This window comes from Coptis chinensis, chromosome 3, assembly GCF_015680905.1.
Source record: "Coptis chinensis isolate HL-2020 chromosome 3, ASM1568090v1, whole genome shotgun sequence".
Taxonomy (NCBI): Eukaryota; Viridiplantae; Streptophyta; class Magnoliopsida; order Ranunculales; family Ranunculaceae; genus Coptis; species Coptis chinensis.
In genome coordinates this window covers 58,384,645-58,408,449 of record NC_141458.1, presented here as the reverse complement: position 1 = coordinate 58,408,449, position 23,805 = coordinate 58,384,645, and the positions used below count along the sequence as shown (strand labels likewise).

The window sequence follows — 23,805 nt, the reverse complement described above, 5'->3', positions numbered from 1 at the left end:
CTAATGGATGCTGTCCAAATTGTTTTGTCTTCACCCCCCATAATTTCAACCTCTCCTTTAAGCTGCTGTATAAGCTCTCTCAAGTGAACCCTGACATTGTTTGGAAATGACCATTCTCCATTCTCTATGACATCCGACACTGTAGAGTGCAAGTTGCAAGTCGAGGCATATAGTAGAGCTTGTGGAACTTATCTCGGAGAATCCCAGCAGGGTGCCAAAGGTCATGCCAGAAGTTAGTGGATTGACCATTGCCTATCTGACGAGTTGCTATCTGTGCTGCTTCTTTCCTTACTTTGAGTATACTTCTCCAACTCCAAGAGCAGTCCTGAGGAATGTTAAGATGCCAGAAGTTTCTGTTTTTTATCAAGTTGTGATGCACCCATTGTACCCATAATGTATCTGCTTTTGTAATGATCTTCCATATATGTTTCATAATTGCAGCTTGATCTGTCTTTCCCAAATTTCTAATGCCCAATCCTCCTTCGTCATACGGGTAGCATGTGTTTTCCCATCCAATTAGTGCATGTGACTGTAAGCAATCTGACCCTGTCCATAAGAAATTCCTACAGAGTCTATTTATATCATCTATAGTCTTTTGTGGGATTGTGAAAGCAGCTATCCAATACACACTCAGGTTATTCAGCACCGCTTTAATCAATTGCAATCTTCCCGCATAGGATAGTAACTTCCCTTTCCAGCTTTGGATCCTACCTGTGACCTTCTGTACTAGTGGACTGCAGTCTATTGAAGTCAATCTTGTAGTAATTAAAGGCAGCTCAAGATACTTAACTGGTAATACACCCCTCTGGAATTGGAGAGCTGCCTCAATGGCCTCACTGCTGTTGTCATCCACTCCTGCAAAAAACACATTGCTTTTCTGAAAATTCACCTCCAAGCCTGAGGCCCTTTTGAACACATCTAGATTTCTCTTGAGAGTCATGGCTGTGTGTAAATCCCCATGTAAGAACGCCATCAAGTCATCTGCAAATGACAAGTGAGTAATAATAGGTTCTGAACATTTATAGTGTAAAGTATACTGCCCCCTCCTCACACTATGCAACATGATTTCTGAGAACAAGTCCATAACCATCACAAATAAGTAGGGGGACATGGGGTCACCCTGCCTAATTCCACGCCTTCCTTTGAAGTACCCATAAGATGCCCCATTAATCATGACAGAGTAATTAGCTGTTTCTACACACACTTTGACCCAAGTAATGAATCTTTCTGGCATACCAACTCTTTGCATCGCAAACTCAATAGCCTCCTATCTCACAGAGTCATAAGCTTTTCTCAAATCTATCTTTGCTGCACATCTAGGTTGTTGTGTATCTCGATGATAATTATGCATGATCTCATGAGACAACAAGATGTTATCCTTTATACTCCTACCAGTTATGAAAGCTGACTGGTTAGGATTAATAATTTTGGGCATCACCTCCATCCTTCGTATCATTACTTTAGTTATGCACTTATACATCACCCCACAGCAGGCTATAGGTCTATAGTCACCCAAAGAGATAGGTACTTGAACTTTAGGGATCAAAGTAATGCAAGTTGAGTTTACCTCGGTTAGCATCTGTTTAGAGTGGAAAAAATTCTGTACAGCCTTCATGAAATCATCACCAATGATTCTCCAAGTGCATTTGAAGAAAAAAGATGAAGACCCATCACTACCCGGCGCCTTCTCATTTCCAATGTTTGCGAGTGCTTCAGTGACCTCATCCCTTGTGACTTCTTTCTGTAGTTGTTCATAGTCTTCCCCACAAATCTGATCTCGTGGCCCAATCTCATTGAAAACTGAAAAATCCACCTGGTGCATGTTATTAGGCCTGTATAAGGCCGTGTAGAACTCCACACATTCGGCCCCAATCTCATTTACATCTTGTATCACATTTCCAGCTGCGCCTTTCAAGCATGTAATTTTATTAACTATTCTTCGAGCTTGCATGGATTTAAAGTAGTTTGTGTTATTGTCTCCCACAGCTATCACTTGGTCCCGAGACTTATGCTTATACATGCCCTCTTCAGATACAGCGGCTTGGACATAGGTTCTGATGACTTCCCTTTCTTTCTGGATAAGAGTTTGGTTCAGAGGGTATGTCTACAAATCAGTTTGTATCAAGTCCATCTCTTTTTTTGCTTCTTTGACTCTGCTTACCACATTCCTGACTCTCTCTCGATTCCACTGAATAAGTGCGGCCTTTGTAAGTTTTAGCTTTTTCATGAAAACATACATTGGGTTTCCAACAGCTTCACTTCGCCAAGCATCCTCCACTGTTTGCATGAACCCTTCCTCTTTGTACTAGAAATTAAAAAATCGGAAAGCTTTCTTTTTCTGGTTCCTTTGTGTCAATGAAGTGACAATCATGGCTGAGTGGTCTGATGTTGCACCTGGGTTTAAGAACTCAGCCTCATAATCTCCATACTCTCCTATCCACTCTGAATTACCCAATACTCTATCCAATTTACAGCTCACTCTATTCACTTGCTTGTTGCTCCATGTGAATAAATTACCCTTGTATCTGATGTCAACTAGCCCTGCTGAATTGACACAGTTCATTAAGTCTTCGAAATGGATCGATCTTACCTCCACTCCTCCTGCTTTCTCATGAGAATTTAAGATCGAGTTGAAATCCCCAAGCAACATCCACGACTTGTGTATAATGCATGCCAAGTCTGTGATGCTTCTCCATAGATTCCTTCTAGTGCCCATGTCAGTGCTGGCATAAATAATAGACACAATGAATTCTTCTCCTGCAATCGTAGCCACCTCCATAGTTACTTGCTGCGAATCCTTCTTCAGTACTGTAGCTGTGCACACTCTCGGGTTCCAGCAAACCCAAATATTGCCTACCTCAGTTCCAGAAAAGTTGCCTTCCATCTGCCATTGTTGAAATTCCTTGTTAAACACTCTATCTCTGTTCTTGTGCTTCACTCTAGTATCCACTATACCCATAAAACTTACATCAAACTTTCGAACCATCTCCTAATTCTAATTGGGGGCTAACATGCCTTTATGTAATAGCAATTCCTAATTCTAATTGGAATACAAATTAGAAATCACCTTTATTTTATTTGTAATTACCTAGAATAGGGTCTGCCTTCCAAAAAAGTATGGTGATCTTGGCTTCCGACACATTAGAGATGTTAATTCTTCTCTGTTATCCCAGTGGATTTGGCGATTTGGTACTGAAGAATGTGCGCTGTGGAAGGATGTGATTAGAGACAAGTATGGGCTAGATGGAATGTTGGTTCACTAAGAAGGTTAGTAGAACATATGGGTGTAGCCTTTGGAAAGGGATCATGAAATATAAAGATTTAGTGGAGAATGAACTATCTTTCAAGCTAGGAAAGGGAGATGGAATTCTTTTTTGGGACAGGTGGTGCTCTACAATCCCATTAAAAATTAGTTATATAGAGTTGAATGCTATATCAGACAATAAGCCTGGTACTGTTGCAGAGCATGGTGTATGGGAGAATGGGGCACAGTCATGGGATTTAAAGTTCAGAAGGAATTTGTTTGAAAGAGAGCTGCAACTGATTAGTGAATTCCTAAATCTGCTAGCTAATCAAAGAGTGAACGCAGATAAAGATCAATGGAAGTGGCTGGGAAAGGTGCAATCGTTCACTTCAAAGACATTGTATGAACTGATTGAGGAGAGGAGGATTCAAGCGATGCATTTGAGTGGTCTGAACTTTCCGTGTAAAAAAGTATGGAACAAAAGAGTCCCTACAAAGGTTTCATTCTTTGTGTGGGCTCTATGTTGGTCTCTGATTTCTGACAATCTAAGAAAGAGGGGTAAGATTCTTGTAAACAGGTGTGTAATGTGCATCAAAGAGGAAGAAACAATTCAACATTTATTCTTGGATTGTGAAGTGGCTCACACGGTATGGGACTATCTTATACAGTCTCTCAAGTGTTATGGTGATCCGTCACAAGGACTTATGGGCAGATTCAATTGTCAACCACAGGGTCAGATTTCAAGGATGCTCTCAAAGATTATTGGTCATGCAGTCACTTGGTCGTTATGGCTTGAGCGAAATCGTAGAATTTTTGATGATCAGTCTAGGGATCCAGCAACTCAGTTAAATTCAAGTTACTTATGTGGGATTGGGTGTTGTATTTACCAATTTGTAGGGGATTAAAATTGGAAGATCTTGTATTTAGATGGGATGTCGTGGTGGAGGCTTAGCTTTTGTTTGCTTGTAATTTTGTAATGTGAATCTCCCACACTACATCACTATTATTATTAATAATAGAATATTGTTTTGCTGATAAAAAAAAATATTACCTAGAAAACCAAAATTAAAACCTACTCATGTTCTAGTCCTAATCAATTATGAAAATAATAATAAAAACCTATACATGTTAAATTTTATTTTTTAATAGTAACATTAAAACAAGAGTTTATTACAAAATAGTAAAAACATTAACTTATTTAAACTAGATATGTCCCGTGCCTTAAAGGCACTTGTTGGCGCGCCTTTGGCATGATTTGGTTGAAAGCAAACTGTTGTATAGATTTGTTATTGCTGACATGTATGAGCCTCTAATATATTAATAGAATTGACCCTTCACATAAGCTCAAACTTATGTGAAGGGTCAATTATATTAATATATTAGAGTAGAAGGAATAGTGAACCGGGACTGATTTGTAAGATTGATTTTACGAAGCATTCGATAGTGTAAGCTAGTCCTTCATTGACTATTTGCTTGGTAGATATGGTTTTGGAATTAAATGGAGACGGTTGATCAAAGCATGCTTATCTACAACACATTTTTCAGTCATGGTCAATGGCAGCCTTGAAGGATTCTTTACTAGCACAAAGGGCTTGCGATAGGGAGATCCACTATCCCCATTGTTGTTCGTGCTTGTTGTGGAGTCACTAACAAGGATGGTTTTCAAAGCTCAAGACAATGGTATGATTACTGGGTTTAGAGCTTCAGCTACAAGTCCGGGTATTCCCATACTCCAATACACCGACGATACTATCTTCTTTTTTGATGCTAGAGAAGACCAAGTGCTCAATTTAAAGGCTATCCTTATGTGGTTTGATGTGGTCTCAGGGTTGCATGTTAATTTGAGTAAGACTAACCTATATGGAGTGAATGACATCCCCAATTTAGATGCATTGGCCATGGTTTTGGGTTGTAGGACTGGTTCGTTACCATCATCATATCTCGGGTTACCGTTAGCTGTTGGGTATAAGGCTAAAAGCGTGTGGAACCCAGTCATTGAAAGATGCAGCAAAAGATTAGCTATTTGGAAGCGTAAATATTTGTCAAAAGAAGGTAGGATTATCCTTATCAAGTTCACACTTGCTAGTATGCCCATCTACTTTCTTTCTCTACTCATTATTCCAGTATCGGTGGTTGAATTACTTGAGAAAATGATGAGAGACTTTCTTTGGGGTACGACAAATGAGGTGCAACGTTATCATTTGATATCTTGGGAATGAGTGTGCCTTCCAAAACAGTATGGTGGACTTGGTTTTAGACGTATTCGAGATGTGAATGCCTCTTTGCTTTCTAAGTGGATTTGGCGTTTCGGTAGTGAAGAAGAGGGTCTGTGGAAAGATGTGATCAGGGATAAATATGGAGTTGAGTTGCCAGAACAGGATGGTTCACAAAAAAAGTCAGCCACTCACATGGATGCAGTCTTTGGAAAGGAATCATGAACCATAAAGATATGGTGGAGAGAGAGTTAAGTTTCAAGCTTGGAAATGGAGAAAGAATTATGTTCTGGGATGATAAGTAGTGCTCGCAAATGCCTCGAAAAGAACGTTTTAAAGATTTGTATGTCATTTCTAGTAACAAGTCTGGGACTGGTCAACAACATGTTATATGGGATAATGGTGTACAGTTGTGGGATCTGAAATTTAGAAGGAATTTGTTTGATAGAGAGCTACTACAGATCTGTGAGTTTCTGGATTTGCTTGCTATTCAAAGGGTTAATGAAGATCAAGACAAATGGAAGTAGTTAGGGAAGGTTCAACTGTTTACTCCGAAGTCTACTATGTATGAGTTGATCAAAGAAAAAAGGATACAAGCTATGCACTTGGGAGGCCTTAATTTTCCATATAGCAAAGTTTGGAATAAAAGAGTTCCAACCAAAGTCTCATTCTTTGTTTGGGCTTTATGCTAGGGGAGGACCTTGATGTGCGATAATCTTCTAAAGAGAGGCAAAATCCTAGTCAATAGGTGTGTCATGTGTACTAAGGAGGAAACCATTCAGCACTTGTTCATGGATTGTGAAATGGCACAAATAATATGGGATTATTTCATGCATTCTCTTAAGTGTCATGGTGACGCATCACAAGGATTGATGGGGCAGTTCAACTTCAAACCAGACGGTAGAATCTCCACTGCCGGTCGGATACTGGCAAAGGTTATAACTCACGCAGTTACATGGTCCATATGGTTGGAACGCAGTCGTCGAACTTTCGATGATGAGTCTAGGGATGTCCAACAGTTTATTGTCAAATGTAAAACACTAATGTGGACATGAGTGTCTTTCTTACCTAGTGTTATAGGTTTGAAATTAGAGGACCTTATTTTTAGATGGGAGTCTGTGGTTGAGGGGTAATATTTATATGTAATCCTAGTAGTGTGAATCTCTCACATCTTCATTATTATTAATATAAAATATTGTTTTGCTGATAAAAAATATATATATATTATAGGCTCGGGGACTCTCATATATGTCAACACTCTCCCTCAGCAAGACACGCTGGAAATACACAAGTTGAAGGATTGGACATCTTCACCTGGTAGGAGTTGAACACGAGACTTCTCAGAAACCAGTGGCTCTGATACCATATTAAATTGCCAAATTTATGGAGAAATTTTCAATTTAACATGGTATTAGAGCCACTGGTTTATGAGAGGTCTTATGTTCAACTCCTGCCGGGTGAAGATGTCCAGTCATTCTACCTGTACATTTCCACTCCTATTAGCCAGGTGAAGATGTCCAATCTTTCAACCTGTGTATTTCCAGTGTGTCCCGTTGAGGGGGAGTGTTATGTGAAGGGTCAATTCTATTAATATATTAGAGGCTTATATATGTCAACAGTTATGTTCTAGACGGTCTCCACTTTTATGCAACTAAAGAAAGTGGCCTAATGGATAGCTTGTGACATCCATTCATAGATCTCGAGTTCCAAGTCCCTGCAGTGTACTGTGTACATTTAGTTTTAGTCTTAATCTTCAACATGGAAGGAAAAGAAACAAGTAATAAAAAAAGCAAATTGACCTTAGCTCAACTCAAACCTGGCGACCTGACCTTGACAGAACGGCTCATGAATTCGCTGGAACAAATGAATATGATATGTAATGAATGAATAGCTATGAATTATCAACGACCAAACTTGAATTTCGAGAAAATTAAACACACAGCAGCCACTTGTTGGTGATCAAAATCAATCTGGACCGTTCTTTGTCCTGGCTTAAATGTTATTTTGTCCTCCAGTGCCCGAAAAAACCCTATCTTATAATATAGATTGTAAGTCTATGATTTACTATAAATAGAAACAACATTATTTGCTCCTTCACCAATATATTAGTCATTGATCTCCACTATTGGATTACTTTTGGCTCTTATACAGGCTTTACGAATGATCTTGCAATTAGGTGTGAAACCCTCCTGGTTTAGTACATGCACTACAGTTACAGATAGGAGTGGATACCAAATTCCTGGATCTGATTCATCCACCAATGACCTAAGGAAATACATGATTGATTCACTCCTTCCACCTGTAGGAGACTCTGTGGTTCCAGAATTACTTCTCAAGGTCTTGGAACCATATCGAAGAGAAGGTTAGTTTATATATAAATCTGTATATAGATATGTGTCTGGGTGTGACTGTGTGTGTGATTCTTCTCATTTAATTTTATCAAGGTATTGAATTTAATTTATTCCTACGTACTTTTTTCTTTGTTTCAGGCTGCATCCTTGATGATGAAAGGGCAGAGCTTTATTCTACTGTAGTGAACAAAGGTTCTGCTGTGAGATTTGCCTTTGCTGCTGCCATCTTTGGTGAATCATCAGAAGCACTTTTCTGGCTGCAATTGCCTCGTGCTCTTTTCCACTTGATGAATAGACCAGTTAATAAATCTCCTCTGGAAGATCCAATTTCCTCATTTCCAGATCTGGGAGAGACATCTAATTTGAGTAGGGCAGTGTCAAAAGGGAATACAATGTCAAGGAAGAAGAGGGATACTGTGGTTAGTTGTTTTTCACTTTATTTCCTCAGTGTGCGCATGCGCGTCTTATGCCAAAATTTATATGAAAAAAGGAATTATGAAAAAGTAGGAAAAATTCACATTCAATAAAATCAAACAATACGCAAATGTCAAAATAGATATTCAAATTAATACATTTTCATATTTATTTTATAAAAAAAAAATTAAGAATTAAAAACTTTGAATTGTAAAATTTATTGTGTAATTTGTCTAATAATCGAAACCAAAATAGTATGGCACCAATAATATGCAAGTGGTTAGAAAAGTCAATATTCAATCTTTACTATGTGAAATGTTTTTTGTCTTCCAAATGTGCAACTTTTTGAAATGGGCCGTCTTCAAAGTGTGTAAAACCCAATTTTTGAGTCCTTTAGTGAAATAGAACAGCTTATCCTTTTCTTGATACCTCTGGAAAGGTTTATTTTTTATGCACAAGGGTTGTAATATCTATGCAAGTAGCTTATTTCTGTAATCATACTTACCTTTTTGTTGCAGAACTATGGTCGTCTTAAATTAATGGATTTCGAGCAGGAAGAACTGTGGGGAAGTGCCAGTGAGCGTATTCCTTGGCACGAAAAGTTGGAAGGAGAGGAGGCAATTCAGAACCGTGTGCATGAGTGAGTCTGCTCTGCAATGTAGTTTAAGTATTTTTCATTTGGCTAAGTTTTTTGTTATGTATAATGTTTTTCCTGTTTCAGACAATTTATTCGTAAGTAAATTTGCAAAATAATATGCTTATTCCTTGGATGAGAATAATATGTGCATCTTTACAAATACTCAATCTATGTACCAGGTAGAGTTGCGAAGTAATCTAAATTTTGATATCTTGACCTATTAATTGGTAACTAAAGTGTTACTTTTTCTTCTGAAATCTTACAAGTCTATTCCAAATTCGTTGATAACTTCATATCAAGTTCCAAGAAAAAATGGCGGGAAAAACTAAAATGAAAAAAGTGATGAAAAGAGTTTGACGTCATAAAAAATCGGGGGGAGTTTTATTGATTGCTCAATTACATAAATAACACTAATAGATGGTGATGTTTAAAGAGCACTGGGGTCCATGGATAAAAGAGGTTAGAGATGTAAGCATGGGCATTTTCTTGTTTCAATCATCTTTTTTGTCTTTGCCTCTAGCTTGCCTGCAAAATCTTTGATCTCAGAACCATTTAAGATTACGAATACAAAAATATTTCTCAGGAAATAAATGTAAATGTCGCTGTCACAAATGGTATAATTCATATACATGATCTCTAGCCATGAAAGACATGTTTCTGCTGATCAGCCATAGCTTTCCTCCTCTTGCTAATGTAATTTAGTTGCAAAATCTGATTGAATGAGTTCACAGTGGCTCCAGTTTGTTTTAGTCCATTGAACACCAATCTAGTGTGAGCTAGAACCTGAATTCCCATTATTTGAAAAATAACTTTAACATGTGTACTTAGAGGACTATCTTAAAGCAAGTTTATGTATATGGTTGATGATTTTGTTGAGGTATTGCGTGATATTTGGCGTTCAAACTCTAGCATCTGTGATCTGCAATTTGTTCTTTTTGGCACTCTTAATAAATTAGTGTCATGGCTTCTGAAAACTAGGCTCGTCTCAGTTGGAAACTTAGAAGATGCAGTGACTCTACTTCTTTCGACTCCTCCAGAAGGATCATATTTTTATTCCAATGCGCTGCGTGCAGTTGCTTTATCCTCTGCTGTGTCAAGGTCTCTACTTGAACTTACTGTTAAGGTGAAAATTGATTTTGGAAAAGAATACCTATTATTCTTTTATCTTCATTTTAGTGTTTCCAATTTGAAGTTTCTCTAATTACCTTTGCATATGAATTTGACGTCTGATTTTTTGTTTTATAGGTTGTCGCTGCCAATATGGTAAGAACTGACAAATCTTTGTCTGGTACCCATCTTCTTTGTGCAGTTGGAAGATACCAAGAAGCTTGTTCTCAAGTAAGGTTCTATTAGCTTAAACAAACTTTTCCCATTGGATCGTAATTTTGTTTGTAGTGAAATCTTGATATTACCCACTGAACGCTGTTTTATTCTACTCTAAATAAAGGTGTGGTATATAGATCTTACTCCATATATTGTCTGTATGTTAACTTTGAGCTGATCTGAATGGAGTTTACTATTTCTACAGCTACAAGATGCTGGATGCTGGACCGATGCAGCTACTCTAGCTGCAACACATTTGCAGGGATCTGATTATGCAAGGTTTGTTTCTTCGTATTGTGGATTGAAATGATATATGGCTTACTGTACATTTTGCAGTCGTTGTAAACATTTCTGTCTGCTTTGCATCTTAGGAGAAAGAGTAATGAAGTTACTTGTCTTTGGAGGTGGCATGGCTACCTCATTGCTCTCATCTTACAAACCATGGTTTTACGACTCGACTGGTTCAACTTTGAACCGTCTGGTTTGAACCGGAGTCGGAGCTCTCCGGGTCGAATTTTGTATGTTAAACTGGTTCAACATAGAACCGGTTTTAACACCAGTTTGAACCATCCGATTCAAGTTAGAAACCGGTAAACTAGGTGGTTCAAGTATAACAGTTCGAAAACCAGTGGTTTTTACTCAACCCATACATTAAATATTTTTATTTATTAACTTAAATATATAGTATTATTTAAAAAATTTGTTAACAAAAAACCGGCTGGGTTTTAGTTGAACCAGGACCGGTCTGAAAAGCATGTTACAAACCCATCCCAATTACACATAAATTCTAAAAATTGTACCCCCTTAAACATTGGATTAAGGCATGCAGTCTAAAGAACCACCGTGACTTTATCTACCAACTTATGTAACTTCTTTTTCCTCTTGCTCAAAGTGATGCAGGAGCATAGGATGCTTATCAGACTTGCTGGAAAATTGCTCTTTTTTGTAGTTATTCTATGTTATTACTAGTTTTTAATTTAGGAATTCTAGTTTAATTAGGATTAGTAATAGGCTATTAGTAGTTTCTACTTTTGATACTGACAAGAATCAGAAACAACAGGGTTTTCTTATATAAGGCTGAGTCCAATGGCTCCCTATCCCCATAAAGTAGAGTCAAAACTGGTGGTTTTCACTCTCTATCTATAATATATAGAGTAATATTGGGATACAGAGTAGGTATTGCGCAAGTTGATTTGGCGTGATATGACTTACTTTTCTATTTGGCGCCAGTTCAAGTGGTGTATTATGGCTTTCTTTCTTTCAGTTTTTTTGGTTATTTGCATTCTGCGCCAGATGAAGTGGAGTAGTTTGTTTTGGGTTTTATTCTATATCTGTAAATCCATTGGAGCCATTTTACTTTCCTGTATCTCTAAATCTCTAAAACACTGTTAAATTGAGGAATAGAGATAAAGAATCCAAACCATTGGACTCAGCCAGAAGGCATTGAAGCCTCATTGTTGTTGGTTTTTTTATTGATTAATTAATTGAATTCAATAGATGGAAATTCGTTTTTCCTTTGAAACCCTAAATTTGGGTATTCATCAATTTAATTCATTGGTGTTTGTTCATTGATCTTGCTTCCGCCTTCGAATATACATCAAATTGGTATCAAATTTCAAAAATTTCCTGGTTGTATAGTAATTAGCAAGGCTTACTTCATTTTTGGTTGAAGCGTCATGAAGAATTCATGGGGTTGCCCAACAGGTTTGATCGATTAGAAGAAACGACTACTCGACTTAGGGTGCATTGGTGGAGCTTTTGCAGCCCAAACCCCCCATCGTTGGTGGTGCTTTTGTAGCCCTCACAAACACAATCATCAGTTTCATCACCTTCCTTGTTGCAGTAAACATGCAACACATTGTGACCAACAAAGCCATCAGCAACGACCGCAACAAGTACAACATGCAATCACCTCCAGCACCAATTCACATAAGAAATCATCTCTCATACTAAACCTCAAATCCATTATTCTTAACCCGAAAAACCCAATTGGTGAAAATCGTTAATGAAGAAGATTGAGTTGATTGAAAACGAATTTGGTTTGCTTCAAAGAATGTTTGATTCAGAAGTACCGACCCATTTTTTTTCTTGCCTTTCTCTATTGCAAGGTTGTGGCCTGACCCAAGAGTTTCTTATGAACGATTTGGCCTCTTTATATTGTCCCATATGACTTGGTGACCAAACGACCTAGTTGTGTCACTCTAGTGTCTTACGAACAACTTGATGGTGTCGTCCAAACTCTTGAACGGTTTGATGGTGTTGTTCGAGTTTCTTATGAACGATTTGGTGGAGTCGCCCAAAAAGCCCAACACAAAACATGGTTGTGACATACTAGGGTGTGACATCGCTTATTACTTTTGTTAGCAGGTATTTGAGCATATCTCTCCACAATTGTTAGTCCCGGACGGCATGCATACATCCGTAAGTAACTTAGTGCAACATGGCAAATTTCATTGAGAGGAATCAGCAAAGAGAACACCCATCTGAACAAGTAGGGTCAATAAAATTCAAGGACGAATTTTTCAAAACCACGAGAGGGTGAGGTATATGTGTTTTGCTGAATTTTGGAATGTGATCATGGAACCGAATTTGAGGACGAATTCTTTCATGCCGGGGAGATTGATGCTTGAACATAGATGCGTATCAGACTTGCTGGAAAATTGTTCTTTTAGTATTTATTCTATGTTACAACTAGCTTCAAATTTAGGAATTCTGGTTTAATTAGGAATATTAATAGTCTATTAGTGGTTTCTATTTTTAATACCGGTGAGAATTAGAAACAGGGTTTTCTTAAAGGCATTGACGCCTCATAATTATTGGGTTTTTTGTGTTATTAGTTAATTTGTTCAATTGATGGAAATTTCGTTTCTCCTTTGAAAACCAATTTTTATTTATTGGTGATTATTCATCGAAGTTGCTTCCTCCTTCGAATATACATCACTCAAGAATAATTTCTTTCCTTCCATAATAATGTCCATGCAATAGCATTAGAAAGATGGTCTGATGTGAGAATGACATGAGTAGTGAGAAATCCTGTGCAGAACATGATCGCCTACCAGTGTAACCATTTGGCTTTGGTAAAGAGTGGAGCCAAAACAATATCATTCCTCAAAGTCTCCTTAATACTGGATATAGGCACCCAACCAAGAAAGATGCAAAGAGTAGCGCCAATATTCCATAAGTTTTTCCTCTACACCATTGCAAAAATAGCACACTTTGTTCACCTTAATTCATATACTTCTAGATCGATATATATTTGGCTATGTAGTAGGAAAAGATTCCACACCACACATCAAGGCACTAGCAATCTCTCTCCTGTTCATCACCTCTCCCACCCCACAGAAATTAAGCTTGGCCAATTTCTCATACCAAGCAAGAAGATTTTTAAGAGCATAAGTGCTCTCAACCGTCTTTAAGAGCGCAAGGATACCCACCATAAGATTCCACCCCATACCCCAGTAATTTTTATGTGTCACAACTCTCAGTAACCTAAGGCCAAAACTTCATTACTTCAAAGTTAAAATTTTACTTGTTTCGGTTTACTTCTTTTGGTCTTTGGTTTTGGTTGAATATAAGTATCAGTTGCATATGAGAAAAGCCTTTTCCGTTTTTTTGGAGAGAAAAATCTTTAAGTTGATGTATGACTCGAGCAAGTTTACCTGTCTTGATTATGAAAGAGTAGGCATGAGTATCCGTCCTTGATTGCATTTTTTGTTGTTTTGCAGGGTGTTGCAAAGATGGGCTGATCATGTGCTTCACACTGAGCACAACATCTGGAGGTAACATGCATCTTGTCACCTTGAATCCATGATATAAAAACTTCAAGCTTGTGTTCATTCTGAAGCTGAATTGTTCCTGTTCCGTTCATGCAGGGCTCTAATCTTATATGTTGCCGCTGGTGCATTACAGGAGGCATTAGAAGCACTTCGAAATGCTCAGCAGCCGGACACGGCTGCAATGTTCTTACTGGCTTGCCATGAAACCAACGCAGAGATCTCCAAGTCAAGACCTTTAGATGAGCATTTAAGTCCCTCTGATGATGAGAAGCAACCATTCTTCTTGCCCGGTTTGAACCTGAGGCAGGAAGATGTGATTGCGGTTGGGGAATATTATGGACAATACCAACGAAAATTGGTACATCTTTGCATGGATTTAGAACCTCTTTTTGACTGAACAAATGAACCAATTTCTAACCACCTGTACTGCTAATATTACCATCAAGTTCTAGTACTCAGCTTGAAGTTGTTTATAACCAGATTCATTTTGAGAGGCAACACTTCATGACTGCAACTGAGTATACTAAGTTGCTCTCAACCAGTTTCATTTGAAAAGTACCACCTGATGACTGCAACTGAGTGAATAAACCGGCTGTTTGGATTTTTATTTTGTAAAATACTGCATTCATTTGCATTGGCGCATTGCCCAAGGGAGTATCTGAATTGCAGCTTGTCAAAGATGACTGATCCTTTGATTACGTCAAATTTGTAATGAAGACACATTGTTGGTCTTTCCTTTGAATCCTTTGTTGTAGAAATCATTGTTGCGAGGGTGCTAGATGTGTAGATGTATCGTAGATATTTGTAGAAGCATTCTGCTAACAGTGTACTATATGATGGTCATCATTGTAAGTAAATCAGTCAATTTTTAAACACTGATTGTCATGTGCTACACGTTAAGATGAATGCACTGGCGATTATTAGTCTCACCGAGAGTTTAAAGCCTTGCGCCCCTTCAATAGCAGTCCATGAGTTCAAGGGCCGCCCCACCCATTCCTAACTTGCTCGAGTTGTACGCTCCAAAATCTAACATCGATAGAGTTGGCTATTTTTGTATTGAATCCTGATATATCTTCACGCTAAAGAGTCTATTTCGACAACGTTGGATGGGAGTCGATTTCATCTAGAAACAGAAAGAAAATACACTTGTGTTTGATTTGGAAGTGCTACGTGGCAAATTCCACTAGTAATGATGAAAAAGCAAATATATTTCATAATAACAAGGGTAAATTTCTGCATCTCTTCAATCTTTCAAAAAATTTAATTGATGAACCATCAATTTCTTGCATTGAACCAAGGTCACCCTTAGAGAAAATGAGCAAATCATCAGCAAAGCATTAAGTGAATTAAGATTGTACTCCTCAAGGAACATATCTTTAATCCTCATTTTGATTGGAATACCAAAGTCAGTGGGCTTTTCAACCCTAATAAAGATGGCTGGAACTTATACTTTCTTGAATTCCTTTTCCCAAAAACTACTGTAGATACTATTGCAGCCGGAGTAATGCCTATTGAGAATGAAGATAATGGTTTGGAATTATGAAGATAATGGTTTGGAAATATGTGTTAGGAATATACAATTTAATTGAACTTACTCTTTACCAATTACCAAACTATACAAACTTTTTGTCTTGTATGTGTCTTGTATTTCTTAGTTAAATTCGAGCCTAGTGTAGATACACTATATCCTTAAGACAGATTTTCCCCTTCACGGTGTTTGAAGGTTGATGGGAAACTATTTCCCAAGATAGAACGAATTTCCTTCTATAGAAAACTAACACTTCAATTCTATAGAATCAGCGAACACAACATAGTATTTGACTAAGAACAGGGGGAGAAGAAAAAGATCATAACTCTTTTTGATCTAGTGTGTTTTTCTCTCTAAATTCATCCACTATTTATAGGTGAGTGGTGTCTCTTCGAAACAACACAGTGACTTTTGGGAAAAAGTAAGCAACTCTTTGAAAAGTCACATATTTCGAAAAGACACACCATTTCGGTATAAAACACTGTTTCGAACCAGTGCCTATTTCGAAAGGTCACACTTTTTCGGCATGATGTACTGTTTCAAACCAGTGCACATTTCAAAAGGTCACACCTTTTCGGCATAATGCACTGTTTCGAACTAGTACATCCTTTTAAAAATATTTTTCTCACTTTACATACTGTTTCAAGAGAAACCCATTTCATCTCAAATTTTTTTTTTTTTTGGTAAGCCTGTTTTAAATGAGATCAGTAACTCTTTGATGCTGGCGGGATTCGAGCCCCAGACCTCTGGCATCATCACCTAAAGGTTTTACCGACTTTGCTAGTCGGCACCTGCAAAATGTGTGGGCAAGCCTGTTTTTAAAGAGATCAGTAACTCAATAGTGTGTAGCGGGGTTTGAACCCAAACCTCTAGTATCATCACCCACAGGTTTTACCAACTAAGCTAGAAGGTAGACTTCAATTAATGTCCTTGAACTGTCAGCCGTTTGTATAAACCTAGACAATCATCTTAACGCAATACCTTTTCGAATACTGTTGGTTCTCACGTTTGTGTTCATTTTGGCCTTGAACACTTCTTGGTTTCAGAGAGTGTTTTTGAGACATTTGCCTTAAAATTCTCATAGAAGCGGCCCCACTTCACACTCACATAGGTGATTTCTATAAAGAGTATCCTGCAATACTCTACTTGGATAACATAATTTTCCAAGATATAGTAAATCATTAAAAGCTTGACTTATCTTGGGTCTCGCGACAGATATACACTGTCTTATATAGGAATAGGTTAGAGTATAATATTACTCTCCAGTGCTAACTGAGTAACAAACATAATTTAGTTGGCCCATTGAACCTAGATCTTGGGATCTCCAGTCAACTAGGTTGGTTTTTCCATTATGATGACTCTTGGTTGATTATCTCAAAGGCTTTAAGCCCATTCCCCTTGATAATCTTTCTACTTGCTCTCTTGTTAAACCTTTTGTAAGCGGATCCGCAATGTTATCTTTTGACCTTACATAGTTGATTGAGATAACTCCATTTGAGAGCAATTGTCTAACGGTGTTATGTCTACGACGTATATGTCGAGACTTCCCGTTATACATGCTACTCTGTGCTTTACCAATAGCAGATTGGCTATCACAGTGTATACACACTGCTGGCATAGGTTTAGCCCAGTTTGGAATATCCTCTAAGAAATTTCGAAGCCACTCTGCTTCTTCTCCAGCCTTGTCCAATGTAATAAATTCTGATTCTATAGTGGACCTCTCTATGCACGTTTGTTTTGAGGATTTCCAAGAAACAGCTGCACCTCCAAGTGTAAAGACATATCCACTTGTGGACTTTGAGTCTTTAGTGTCAGATATCTAATTAGCATCGCAGTACCCTTCTGGAACGGCTTTGGATATCTTGTATAGTGCAGACCAAAATTCTTAGTATACTTTAAGTATCCCAAAACTCTCAGTATAGCAGTCCAATGATCTCTACCAGGATTACTCGTATATCGACTTAGCTTGCTCACACAGTGTCAGGCCTTGTACAGTTCATGACATACATTAAACTGCAAATTATACGAGAGTATTCCAGTTGAGATATGCTATCTCCAGTATTTTTGGCTAAATGAAGATTTACGTAAACTGGTGACCTTTTTGGTGTGATGTTATATTTCTTGAACTTTTCAAAAATCGTCTCAATATAATGAGATTGTGATGAACAAGTCCATCCTCCGTCCTAGAGATCTTAATTCCTAGGATAACATCAGCGACACCTAAATCTTTCATGTCAAACTTACTAGACAATATTTGTTTGGTAGATTTTATGACATCCATATTACTACTCAAAATTAGCATATTGTCTATATAGAGACAAACAATGACACATCCCTTTTGAGTGCTTTTGACATAGACACACTTGTCACACTCGTTTATTTTGAAACCGTTTGACAACATTGCATTGTCAAATTTCTCATGCCATTGCTTAGGTGCTTGCTTTAATCCATATAAGGATTTAACAAGCTTGCAAACTTTCCTTTCTTGTCCAGGAGTAATAAACCCTTCGGGTTGTCCCATGTATATTTCTTCATCTAACTCACCATTCAAGAATGTCGTCTTTACATCCATTTGATGTATCTTAAATCCATGTATTGATGCTATTGCTATTAGTATTCTTATGGAAGTTATTCTTGTAACTGGAGAGTAAGTGTCAAAATAATCCAATCCTTGCTTTTGTCTAAAGCCTTTGACCACAAGTTTAGCTTTATACTTGTCGATTGATTCATCAGTCTTAAATTTCTTTGTGAATATCCACTTATATCCCAAAGTCTTGGAACCTGGTGGTAAATCCCCCAATTCCCATGTATGATTTTGCATTATGGATTCAATCTCACTATTTATTGCTTCTTTCCAATAAGTAGCTTATGGAGATGAAATTGCCTCCTTGAACGTTTGAGGATTATTTTCCAACAAGTATGTTAGAAAATCAGGTCCAAAAGACGTTGACGTCCTCGACCTTTTACTACGTCTAGGTTCCTCCTCAATTTCACTTTGTGTAGGATGGTTATTAGTTGTAGCATCTAAAGTTCTTTTTGTTGAACTTGGCTATATACACATATTATATGGAAACGTATTTTCAAAGAATTAAGCATTCCTTGACTCAATAATCGTATTAACATGTATATCTTGAATCTCTGATTTATGAACCAGAAAATGATATGCACTACTATTGTTTATATATCCAATGAATACACAATCAATAGTCTTGGGTCCTATCTTCACCTTCTTAGGTTTAGGGACTTCCACTTTAGCAAGACACCCCCACACTTTTAAGAATTCATAGGAAGTCTGATTACCTTTCCACAATTCGTATGGTGTTTTAAGCATCTTCTTGTTAGGGATCTTGTTGAGAATGTAATTGGCAGAAAGCAAAGCTTCCCCCCACAAATTCTAAGGTAAACCAAAACTTAACAACATAGCATGCATCATCTCTTTTAGAGTTCGGTTTTTTCGTTCCGCAATACTGTTTGATTAAGGTGTATAAGGAGCCGTAGTTTGATGAATGATTCTATGTTCAGAACAGAAACCTTCAAAAGGTGATTCATATTCACCTCCTCTATCACTCCTTATAGCCTTAATTTTTTTGCTTAGTTGATTTTCAACTTCATTTTTATAGTGTTTGAACACTTCAATTGCCTCATCTTTACTTCTCAACAAGTAAACATAACTATATCTAGTGCTATTGTCAATAAAAGTAATGAAATACTTTTTACCACCTCTAGTTTGCACGTACTTAAGATCACATATATCTGTATGTATTAAGTCTAGATGTTCAGTACTTCTTCCAATGGAATGAAAGGATGACCTGGTCAACTTGGATTCTACACAAGTTTCACATTTATGGTGTGGGTCTATTTTTATCTTTGGTATATTGTCCAAATTAATTAATCTACGCAAAGTATCATAATTAACATGTCCTAATCTACCATGCCATACATGTGAAGACTCAATCAAGTAAACAGAAGATTCAACTTTATTGGCGCTCTTTGGCGCAATAGTAAAATAAGACATCCTAAATAGCCCATCTTGAAGATAGCCCTTTCCCACGAATACATCATTCTTAGTTAGTACAAATTTATTAGAAACAAAGACTAACTTAAAGCCATTCTTGCTCAGTAGCGCCCCAGAAACCAAGTTCTTGTGAATGTCAGGCACATAGAGCACCTCATTCAAAGTTAGTTCCTTTGTAGAAGTCAACCTCATCACCACCTTTCCTTTGCCTTCAACCTTGGAGGTAGAAGAGTTTCCCATAAAGAGTTGTTCTTCCTTTTCCACAGCATGATAAGTGGTGAACATCAACTTGTTGGAGCATATGTGGCGAGTAGCACCAGTATCCACCCACCATTCCCTTTCATTTCCAATCATGAGACATTTAAAAGCCACAACAGATAGGTTCATGTCATTAACATTATCAGAAAGCGTGTCCATTGTCACATTTGCTTCAGTCTTTTGCTTCTTGTACTTCTTTGGCTTGTGACATTCATTTGCCTTATGTCCAGCCTTCCCACAGTTGTAGCACTTGCCCTTGAACTTAGTAGGCGTACTACTCTCTTCACCTTGAGCTTTGTCTTGGCGCTTCCTTTTTCCCTTAGCACTTGATCCTTCCACAACATTGGCCTTTGCCACCATGGGATCCTTGCCTTTCTTCTCAGATAGGCGGTTATCTTCCTCTATCCTTAGACGGACAATCAATTCTTCAAGATTCATATCTTTGCGTTTATGCTTAAGATAGTTTTAAAATTCTTTCAAGATGGTGGTAATTTCTCAATCATAGCAGCCACTTGGAAAGATTCTCCTAAGGTCATTCCTTCAGCAATGCCATCATGGAGGATTACTAGAAGTTCTTGGACTTGGCTTATGACGGTTTTACTATCCGTCATTTTGAAATCAAGAAATCTACCAACTATGAATTTCTTCATGCCAGCATATTCACTCTTGTATTTCTTGTGCAACGAATCCCAAAGTTCTTTAGCAGTCTTGAACACACTATACACATTGTATAATAAGTTAGCCAACCCACTAAGGACATAATTTCTACACAAGAAATCAGCATGAAACCAAGCATCCTTGGCCAAAATCTTCTCCTTGTCGGTTTCATTAGGGCTTTCATCAAGAGCCTTATCCCACATAAATCTTGCCAAGTTAAGGGTGGTCAGATAGAAGAGCATCTTTTATTGTCAGCGCTTGAAATCAGTTCCATTGAACTTTTCAGGCTTCTCCCCATGAGGAATAGAATGGGGAACAACAGTAGGAACAGTAACAACAGGTGTAACTGGTGGTGTTGCCATATTCTGAAATACAACCACACTTTGTTATTCCTTTAAACCAAAAAAGAAAAGAAAACAAAAACAAATTCTATTTGGTAAAGAAAAAGAAGAAAAAGAAATATGTCTGAAGTTATTAGGAATATACAACTTAATTGTACTTACTCTTTACCAATTACCAAACTATACAAACCTTTTGTCTTGTACATGTCTTGTACTTCTTAGTTAAATCTGAGCCTAGTGTAGATACACTATTCCTTAAGACATATTTTCCCCTTCACGGTGCTTGAAGGTTGATGGGAAACTATCTCCCAAGATAGAACGGATTTCCTTCTATAGAAAGCTAGCACTTCAATTCTATAGAATCAGCAAACACAACATAGTATTTGACTAAGAACAGGAGGAGAAGAGAAAGATCAGAACTCTGTGTGATTTGGTGTGTCTTTCTCTCCAAATTCATCAACTATTTATAGGTGAGTGGTGTCTTTTCGAAACAACACAATGACTTTTGGAAAAAAGTAAGCAACTCTTTGAAAAGTCACATGTTTCGAAAAGACACACCATTTAAGCAAAAAGCACTGTTTCAAACTAGTACCTATTTCTAAAGGTTACACCTTTTCGGCATGATGCACTGTTTCGAACCAGTGCATATTTCGAAAGGTTGCACATTTTTGGCATAATGCACTATTTCGAACTAGTGCATCCTTTTGAAAAGATTTTTCTCACTTTACGTACTGTTTCAAGAGAAACCTATTTCATCTCAATTGGGGTAACTTGGGAGACAAATTACTCATTCATATCTCAATGCATTTGTGTAAAGAAAATCAATTTTTCTAACAATATGATCCTAAGGGTAAGTATAAGGTGAAGTCTGCATATAAGTTACTTTCCCAAGATACATGGGAAAGTAATGGATCTAGCTTCTAGGAAAAAACAACTAACAGAATTTGGAAAGCCAAAATCTCTGCAAGAACACATCACCTTTTATGGAAGGTGTAGAAAAAATGGCCGTTTTGTACCATGAACTTTGTTGGTTTTATCAATTTGGACCAAGAACTTTTTTTTTGAGCAAATTGGGCCATGACCTTTCTTTTTTGTATCAGTTTGGGCCACCGTTACCATTCTGTTACTTCACATGCTTATGTGGCGTGCCGGATGTATATGTGTTCGACCAAATGCTTATGTGTCACTGTTGAAGTGCACACCTAATCACCGGTGACGTGGCATCGAAATTTCAAAGTGTTTTGAACCCGAAATTTCATATAAGTTTCACAGAAATTTCACCGCATATTGATTTAAGCCTAAGCCTACATATTGATTTCGCCCCAAGCCCAACAAAACCAAAAAAACTTCACTGTTCATCTTCCTCACCAACGCCTCCACCACCACCACCGAATCAGCTCACATCCGGCAACCACTTCTCCCTTCCTCATCACATCGGTTTTGATCCTTGACAAAAACCCTACCTCTTTAATTAACACAGAACACACTTTTATCTACTGTCGAGATCAATGATCATTATGTTTGGAATTACACACTTTTATCTACTGCTGACAACATCTTCCACCTGCAAGATTTCTTCCAAATATTTAACTACGGCTTCATGTATTTTACCCATCAGAAGAAATTGAACCATCCAATAACACAAAATCTGCAATGAAATTCTTCTTCCTTCGTTCTTTAACTACATCGTGAAAGAACTTAGTATTTTCATCACCTTTTCCTAACCACTTAATTCCTGATTTTTATTTGTAGAAAACTTCTTCATGTAAGACTGTAAAAGTATATTCTTTAAGTTGTCTTTTGCTACTATCAAATCTGCGGCTATGGAGTCTGACCAATTGCTTTGCAGGCTATGCTCCAATGTAATAATAGAATCTCCAGATATATGAATGTTTTGAAAAACATTACCTAATACTGTTTAATTCCATCCCTTGAGACGAGCTTTAATTTTCTTCAACTTTAAAGCAAAAGAATGTAAGCAAGAACCAAAGACATCCACCGACCAAGCTTGTTTAACTCCGGCTCAAGATATTGCCGCGGGTTTCTAACGTGCACATGGTGTTATAATGGTTTGAGACTTTCATGTGCTTCCATGAAATCCAACCGAGAAGACTTTATCCGGGTAGACAAGGCACGCATTAATCGCATGATTGAAGAAGAAAGAAAGACTCGATTCGATTTTATAATCTTTTTGAATTCAATCGATGTTTCAAATGCTAAATCAAAATGTCTCGAATTTCAAACTTTCTAGAAACATAGTGTGGACCAACTCGTATTTGGGAAGGAGATAACATCATGTGCAACAAGCGTGATGTTGCTTGTCATGTAAACTCCACATCAGATTTTGTTAGCTGTCCATTTGAATACTCACACGTCATCTTCCGTTAGCACACATAGGCAGCCGTTTGTACACATAGGCAAATCTTCTAACGGAACTACACCGGTGGCCCAAACTGATACAAAAAAGAAAGGTCATGGCCCAATTTGCTAAAAAAAAAGTTCTTGGCCCAAATTGATAAAACTAGCAAAGTTCATGGTACTAAACGGCCATTTTCCAGAAGGTGTATATGGGTGGGCTCCCAACTGGGGATGTGATACATGCTTGAAATATGGAGGGAGATTTTATGTGTCCTTTCTGCCAACTCCATACTGAATCTGCAATACATATTCTGTTCCAGTGTGAGTGGACCAGAGGTTTGTGGTTCACTGCCTTAACCAACATTAGAGTGGATGCCCATGCTGACTGGTCGGTAAGGAACTGGTTAGATGAAATCTTAGGGCGGACAGAGAACTTGGATGAGCACATCACCAAGTTAGGTGTTTGTGCTTGCTACCTAATGATGGGGGTTTGGGAGCATAGAAATAAAATCATCTTTAGTGCAGGGTAGAAGAGTAGGAAGGCCATCCTAGCCTCAACAGCTGCTGCATGGGATAGAGCTCTTAAGGCTTTCACCAACACACATGGACCTTCTCAACATAATTTTGACTCTTTTGAATATAGTAAAACTATAATAATACTACTATTAATGCTAGTAATTCTTCTAGTAA

At 37.7% G+C, this 23,805-nt stretch overlaps 1 protein-coding gene across 2 annotated transcripts in view; it reads left to right on the top strand.

The window, feature by feature from the left end:
- Positions 1-14,831, top strand: part of LOC147510191 (Transducin family protein / WD-40 repeat family protein) — a 40,823-nt gene extending 25,992 nt beyond the window's left edge. The window contains exons 13-20 of one of the 2 annotated variants that reach the window (XR_015218764.1): positions 7,609-7,819; positions 7,947-8,227; positions 8,741-8,862; positions 9,838-9,957; positions 10,105-10,197; positions 10,388-10,461; positions 13,908-13,961; positions 14,055-14,831. Coding sequence is in view for 1 of the 2 variants with exons in the window: in XM_086602222.1 (XP_086458348.1) it covers positions 7,609-7,819; positions 7,947-8,227; positions 8,741-8,862; positions 9,838-9,982; positions 10,105-10,197; positions 10,388-10,461; positions 13,908-13,961; positions 14,055-14,355 (1,281 nt within the window). In the remaining variant the exon portion in view is untranslated. Of the gene's footprint in view, positions 1-7,608; positions 7,820-7,946; positions 8,228-8,740; positions 8,863-9,837; positions 9,983-10,104; positions 10,198-10,387; positions 10,462-13,907; positions 13,962-14,054 lie in introns of both variants that reach the window. The other variant, XM_086602222.1, reaches the window with a different exon arrangement.
- Positions 14,832-23,805: the final 8,974 nt, after the last annotated feature.